Raw genomic sequence first — 7184 nt, 5'->3', positions numbered from 1 at the left:
ATTCTACTCTAAAGAGAATACCTATCATAACATGCCTTGAACCAGGTAATATCTATAACTTAATTCATTTTATTTGCTTTCGGTGCAGAAAGCTATTTGTTAAATGATGAAGATAAAATAGCAATATCAACTTAAGAGATTCTCAATGTTTAGAAGAATTTCCAACAGTCCCCCAATGTAAAGTTACTTGAGCACAATAAATTAAACAAGATGTCATGTTCATTTCAAGTCTGATCCTGCCAAATTTAACACCCCCACTCACACATGGCTGCGGAACAAGCACAAGCCACAAAGCATTTCCCAGCACAACTACAGTGATTTTTCACAAACCATGCATAAAGTATATGGACAGGACAGAGTAAAACAGAACAAAAAGATGAAAGAAAAAATAAAGAACAGAATGGATCAAATTAACAAACTCAAAAAAACCAGAAGGTTCATGTTCTTGGGTTGCAAACTTCAAACTAAAACTAACTTTCAACAATCCCTGTTGCATTTCCTTTTCCCAAGCCTTCTCTGTCCACTTCTGAGTAGTTCCTTCTTGTTGCTGTCTTCTTGTACTCCTTGTTTCTCAGTCAGAAGCCTACAGTGAGGGGATGTTTGGGGGATCTAAGAGGTTTGAACCAAGGAGGTCATCACACAAGCTGCCAGTGCTATTGTGAGTCTTGTGACTCTCTGCTCTGGGGCTGCTCCCAGTGCTGCTGGATAGCGAGCGAAAGTTGGTCTTCTGCAGGACACCTGTTGGCGATGACTCCAACCAAGGACTCGAATCCCAGCCATCTGTCAAGAGGTTTAGAGATGATGACGAGCAGTTCTTGCTTTGGTCCTTTGGAGTGCTAGATGCATTGGTCAAGGCTTCCCCTAGAGGTCCAGCCATGGAGGCCTCCCAGGAGATAGGTGTCCAACTTGCTTGTCGTTGGGTCACCTCATTCAGAACACCTCCTACTCCTAGACCCATATGAATGGGATCGAAATCCCGGGATAACTTAAGGGGTGAAAGTGTAAGCTTTTCATGGTTAGGAGAAGAGGATGATGATGAGAAGGCTGAGGAAGCCATAGGGATTGAAATGGAGAGTTGGGTTCTGTCAGACTGCATTTCCTCAACATCTGGCCACATGATGGTTGAGCGGTCAGACTGGTTTTTAGGCCAGTCATCCACAAAATGCCGAAGAGGATGGCATTTGGGTCGTTGGTCACTGAGTTTTGGAGTAGGTATAAAGCTGAACTTCTGTGTGGAGCTTCTTGAAGGATTGAGAATGATTTCAGTGGTAATGTGTCCAAAGTCTCCTTGGGATGAGTCTACTTCAAAGGGATCTTGTTGTTTAGAGATGGGAAACAAGGTATTCATAGGTTTTGAGTTCATAGAATTTAGTGTGGAGAGGTCCTGAGAGTCCTGCACATGATCGTTTACATTCTCTTTGCTTATCAGCATCCTGCAGGAGACCAACGACCACCGTTAAGTACTTGAAAGGGGGATCATGCAGTACAGCTCAAGGGTTCATTTTTCAGGATTATTAGCCCACATATATTCACTACAATATCATGACTATTTGAAAGGAAATCAATAATTTCACTACTATGGTTAGATTGTACGTAAAATAAATAAATAGCATTATTTTGTTCATTGATCTTGGAATTTAGAAGAGGTATCTGAGGCAGTCACAATCTTTAAAGACTTGAAAATGCAATAGCATATTATCTTTTTCTTTTCTTAAGGACAGCAAATCACTGAAGTCATCAAGACCGTAAGTAAGCATAATTGACCGAAGAAAAGCAAACTCGGGCAACCTGATAAAGATCTAATGCAATAGCTTAATCTTGTGAGCAACCAAATACTTTTTGCACATCCAAGTAGAAACTCTCAAATATTTGTGGTTCAAATTTCTGGATTAATTAGGAAATCCTTCAAGGATGTCTATTAAAGCTAGGATTCTTTTTTTTTTTCTTAATATTCAAAAGACTAGAAGATCTAGAAATCAAGCAATAGTCTGACTAGAACTCGCAGTATATAACTGAAACTATGGCTGTTAAATAAAAAGATGAAGAAAAGCAAAACTCAACATCATTCCTGGTTGAGTACAGGCAAGATAGCACTGTTTGAGACAGCTGCATGGAAACAGCTTAACAGTTGTAATATATCAATGCTCGTTACTTATAAACCTAATTGCAAAGTGAACTAGGATATGATATAGGGAATGGTGTAAATCATTTATTGCAAACATGAATAAACAGAGTAATGTCATAAGCACCCATTTTTCTTATCAGGCATTGGGAATGCTGTGGAGAAGTGAAAAAAATTATCTTGTAGAATATCATCATAAAGGCCTGCAAAATTATCTTAAACATGTGATGGCTCCAAAGTATAATCACTTCATAAGCAGATGAAGGTTACTGCTAAATTTGGTTTACAGAATCAGCTTAAAGTTGACAGGTAATGTGATTAAGCTTGCTATAGATACACCCCAACCATTTGTAGGCAACTCCTTTACCTAGCTCATCAAGGCCAGCGATTGCTATGTGTTCTTCAAACTGCAGCTTATTGCAGCAACCTCATTTCACCTTTATGACCATGACATCTTTGCAAAGGAAAGCAGCATAGTAGTTTCTCTTTCCTCAAGTTTCAAATGAGATAGCTGAAAACTATATGTAATCTAATTCTTTTAACAGAACCTTATCACCTATAATAAATAGATTTATTCAATGCATAATTTATATTTTTTGAGATATCCAGGATATTTTAATTTAGGACACATGTACATAATGCCCAGCAAGCAAAATTTGTGAAGAAGAGGGCCTGAAAGTTTTCACTCATGCAGTATATTTTTTTCCAATGAACTATACAAAAGTGAACTATTAAGAGTAACTCATATAAATCCATATATCTTTCAGGCTAAATTTACCAACTCTCTCCTTTTTTTTTCTTTTTTTTTCTTTTTTCGCGCATGATTATGCCAAGTAAACATGATAATGCTGGTTATAACAATAAATAACATGCTGCTTTGGATTCCAATAAGATCTACATAACTTTAATGCTTGGACATCAACTGTTTACCTATTACAATGTTTATAAGGATAACAAAGATGGTTCTTTATACATTTTACAGGATTGTTATAGCCACAGAACTTTTTAATTATGTGACTGGTTGAGTTTCGGATGGAACTAATGTCAAAGTAACACTAATTATAGCCATAATAAACATTGTTGAATTCCCAAATGATCAAATCAAAGTAGTTATGGCGTTTCAACAACCATTTAGCGGTGACAGTTCTTAAAGAGATAACAAGGGAATGGTAAAGTTATACAACAAACAATTTGCATCAACCTATGGGTTGAAACCACACACCTTATCTTCCGTTATCTAAGAGAATCACATATTCAGAATAATATTGGTTAAAAACAACATTATGTTATAAATTTCAAACAGATCAAAAACAATGAAGCAACTTACTTTGAACCTTTCATTGTGCCAACTCTATAAACAATAAACAGTGCACAACTATTTTTATTTGTTACAAGAAGCTGGTGAGGCGACTCTACAAAGTACTTGTGCTGGCACTAGACATGTTAGACTCATGGATCGCTGCTGAGTTGTCATTAACTTGCCCAACCAGATACAAGTGGTTATAAAAGAATAATAATTGGGTCATGAATGTTCAATCCAAAGGGAACTTGGTACAAGGCTGTGCAATATTCAGGAACTAGGCACAATTCAAATAAATTCCCACATCATTCACATCATACACCTTTAGCAGCACCACACATGCAACAATGTCAACTCCCAGAGTAAGTTGACAAGAGACTGCCTCCAAATGAACGAGGGCACAACCACTTGGCCAAGCAACAGTTGGTGGATGTTAGCTCTCTTTAGTTCCTAAGGGTTAAGGAAATCATCTTTTGCCAGTTTATAATTGCCATTTTAACATCTACAATAACGACAATAGACTACCATATGCTTCAAGAAAACAGTAAGCAATTGCTTTAACATCAACAATGACGACAATAGACTATCATATGCTTCAAAAAAAAAAACAGCAAGCAATTGCTTAAACATGTTGACAAACTATCTTTTGGAAACTTGAGGATCTTCAGGACAACAATGATGATCATCACCAATGACATGTTAGAAATGCCTGCAAGATTGGAAAGCACCTTTTCACATCTTGCCTACAATTTCACTAGTATAACAATGACAACTTGATCATAATGGGAGCATTAAAGTCATGCAATGATCAGTTATGTCATCTCACCATCTTTTTGATAGACTTCACCTTCCATGAAATACTAGCTATAGTAATGAACAAGCATCCAGTTAAAATATTTAGCATAAGAAAGGAAAGCACATTTAGCATTTCACAACCACTTAGATGTTTTAACAGTTTATCACTGTTGACATATGCTATTACAGTGTTTATCATAGCAATGCAGTCTAGTCTTCATCAAATATCTCAAAAGGTAAAACCATAAATGCTTTGTAACAACAAACAAAACTAGAGAAACTATAACTATAAGTGTTTTAGAAATCAAATGATGTGGCATGTAAGGAAAACTAAGGCATTGATCTGATTCTACCTGTTGAGCTGTGCAGGGCAAGGATCAGTTGCATTCGACTGCAAGTTTTTTGTCTGCTGCTGCATAATGGTGAGGCTACTAGATGATCTGCCAGCAGAAACAGCTGAAGCTGATTGTGAAGTAGGGATGATGGGGATAGCTTTAGCGGCATGGCCAGTATGGCCTTCCACATGCTTTCTTGAACGATGGCGGCCCCGGTTCATGTGTCGCTCACAGTACTTCTGGTCGGCAACTGCATCCCTCGAACACCGCCATTTTTTTCCGTCAGTTCGACGGCATCTACCAGGCTCTGAATCAACATTTCCAGAATATCCCAGATGAAATGATCCCCATCCCACTGCAACAATCAGAATGTATGCCAGAGAAATCAGTAACTATAACTATTTTACCAACATTAACAAGGCAAAAAATGTACATCATTGTATTTCAGATACAAAAATGAATCTTTACAAAACAAATCAACAGGGAATCTAGCAAACTGAATCGAAAAATTGAGAATCATTTTGTGAAACATAGAGCAAATCCTTTTAAGATAAAAAAAAAACTAAGTTCAAGATCAAACTTGGAATGATTTTAAGAACAAAAGACCAGAACTAGCTGGCATAGTAAAAAATACTGCTAAAATAGAAATAGACACATATCTCCAACGAGAGTAAGAGAAGAAAATGAGGACATGTATTATTTTTTCTGCACCTAAAAATATCAGAAGACTAATGAAATTTTGGTTTCAATAAAAAATAAGCCTATGTTGAAATAGTAAATGAATAGATGCCAGCAAATCTACGCTTTATAATTATATTCTACCTTTTGCTATTCTGGAAGGAGGAGAGACTTACATGCACTGGAACCAAAAGATCCGGCTGAGATGGGAGAAAACCCAGGCTTGAGGCTTCTTCTGATCGAAATAAGCAAGCTATGCGGTATGGGCACATTGGCATCAATGTGCTTGTAGATCAATGCCTGCTGCTCCAGCTCCATCCACTGGGATGGAGTGAAGGGCCCCCTCACCCTTGACAAAAAAACCCCATCCATGTTCACATTTACGCATCCAGAACCCAAGCCTGAAACACCAAAAGCAAAACGGAGAAGAGAGATAAGGAAAAGACAAGACAGGATTCAAGCCATATCGAATGAGACATAGAAGAGGCAACAAGGTAAACGAAAAGGAACGGGAGTAAATCATGGAAAAATTGGAATAAAACAACAGAGCCCTCAAAGAAGGCCCGGCAGAGAGGGGCATAAGAACCCCATGACTTGCCTCCAATATTTAAAGAGGCACATCAAGCAGGATAAATATCAAAAACATAAACAGAAATAAAAGAGCCCATTTTGCCATCCTTTGTCATTCGAACAACATCTACAAGAAAAGAAAAGGGAAAAAAAAAATCAATAGGTCTTGCTGCATTACTGCATTTGCTCCTTCCTATTGTTCTTTATGTCCCCATTTGCGTTAACCCGTCACTCCAAAATCACACCTTTGAAGACAAGACACAACCTAGAGGCCGAAAGAAAGGTAAAGAATCCAACTTTTCTTCTTGAGAAGACCTAAAACCAAAGATCAAAAATACCATGAGAAGACCCCTTTCAATCAACAATGGGATCAAACAGACCACCTAATAACAGACCTCTTTCATACTTAAAAGCCCGTATGAACCCCAAAACCAACACCAAAAGCCCACCTTTCCCAACCCAGAAATCCAACATTCCCCAAGACAAGCATAATGGCAGTGTTATTATACCTGCATTCCTGAGATAAGAAGGTGTAGAAGAAGATGATGATGGGTGATGGTAGTAAGGCAAGGTTCCATCACTGGTGAGCGCCAAGGCATCCGGCTTGGAGGATGGTGATGATGAGAAGCTGAGCATTTGCCCCCCCTCAGGGAAGAGGGAATGGGAGTTGGATCTATGGAGGGGGTCAGCTCCCCTGGTGATGCTTGGTGCTAACATTGCCTCAGTCCTGGCCATCTTGGAGAACCTCCATTCATTCTCCTCAAAGCCACCAGACCTCCCACCTGAGCAAGAGACCCCCCTTTGCTTGAGTTCAGAGTGAGAGGAGACCGGGGGAGAGGAGAAGAGACCACCAAACTCAGAAGAGGCAGCACTCACCACACCTTCCATACCCACCACCCCACCTAAGTCCATTTCCTCCACCACTACCTCACTCTACCATATGGGAAGAGAAGCAAAGAGTGATGAGGTGCGCTCACGAGAGAAGAGGATGCAGAGGGAGGAGGACGAGGAGAGTGACAATGAGAGGAGGAGCATTTTAAGGGGGAAGGGAGGAATGAGAGGCTTTGCTTTGGGCTTGAGTTCAGAAAACCAGCCTGGTTTTCTTTTAGGTGGTGTTGAGACTTGGAAGTAAATGTTGGTGGGAGAGAGAGAGAGAGAGACAGAGCCTGGACATGTACAACGTGACTTATATTTTTTATTTAACAGGAAAAAGTTTCACTTTTATCTTTTTGCCATGGGAGCACAGTATAAGGAAATATTGCACAAGACCTTACCGAGTTCAGATGGTTAGATTAGAAATCAATGTTAGTTTATATAATATGATATTCAACATATGTACAGGAAAAATAAAGACATTTTTTAGTTAATAAAACTAATATTTAGA

At 38.8% G+C, this 7184-nt stretch overlaps 1 protein-coding gene across 1 annotated transcript; it reads right to left on the bottom strand.

Annotated features, from left to right (window-relative positions):
• Positions 1-178: 178 nt before the first annotated feature.
• LOC105058202 (growth-regulating factor 6) lies at positions 179-6923 on the bottom strand. The gene is made up of 4 exons (XM_010941060.4): positions 6310-6923; positions 5407-5631; positions 4571-4907; positions 179-1433 (listed from the first exon to the last, which is right to left on the bottom strand). Exons 1-4 carry the CDS (start codon positions 6710-6712, stop codon positions 584-586), a joined length of 1815 nt encoding a protein of 604 aa, XP_010939362.1. The 5' UTR covers positions 6713-6923; the 3' UTR covers positions 179-583.
• Positions 6924-7184: the final 261 nt, after the last annotated feature.

Source organism: Elaeis guineensis, chromosome 15 (genome assembly GCF_000442705.2).
Source record: "Elaeis guineensis isolate ETL-2024a chromosome 15, EG11, whole genome shotgun sequence".
Classification (NCBI taxonomy): Eukaryota; Viridiplantae; Streptophyta; class Magnoliopsida; order Arecales; family Arecaceae; genus Elaeis; species Elaeis guineensis.
The sequence above is the reverse complement of the archived record's forward strand: the minus strand, read 5'-3'. Positions and strand labels throughout refer to the sequence as shown.

What these genes read in the sequence shown, in the direction of transcription:
- LOC105058202 (XM_010941060.4), bottom strand. Translation starts at nt 6,712, where the DNA reads ATGGACTTAGGTGGGGTGGTGGGTATGGAAGGTGTGGTGAGTGCTGCC. An exon ending in TTCTTATCTCAGGAATGCAG is followed by an intron (nt 5,632 to 6,309) that starts GTATAATAACAC and finishes TTGGTGTTTCAG; the next exon opens with GCTTGGGTTCTGGATGCGTA. An exon ending in TGCCCTGCACAGCTCAACAG is followed by an intron (nt 1,434 to 4,570) that starts GTAGAATCAGAT and finishes GGTCTCCTGCAG; the next exon opens with GATGCTGATAAGCAAAGAGA.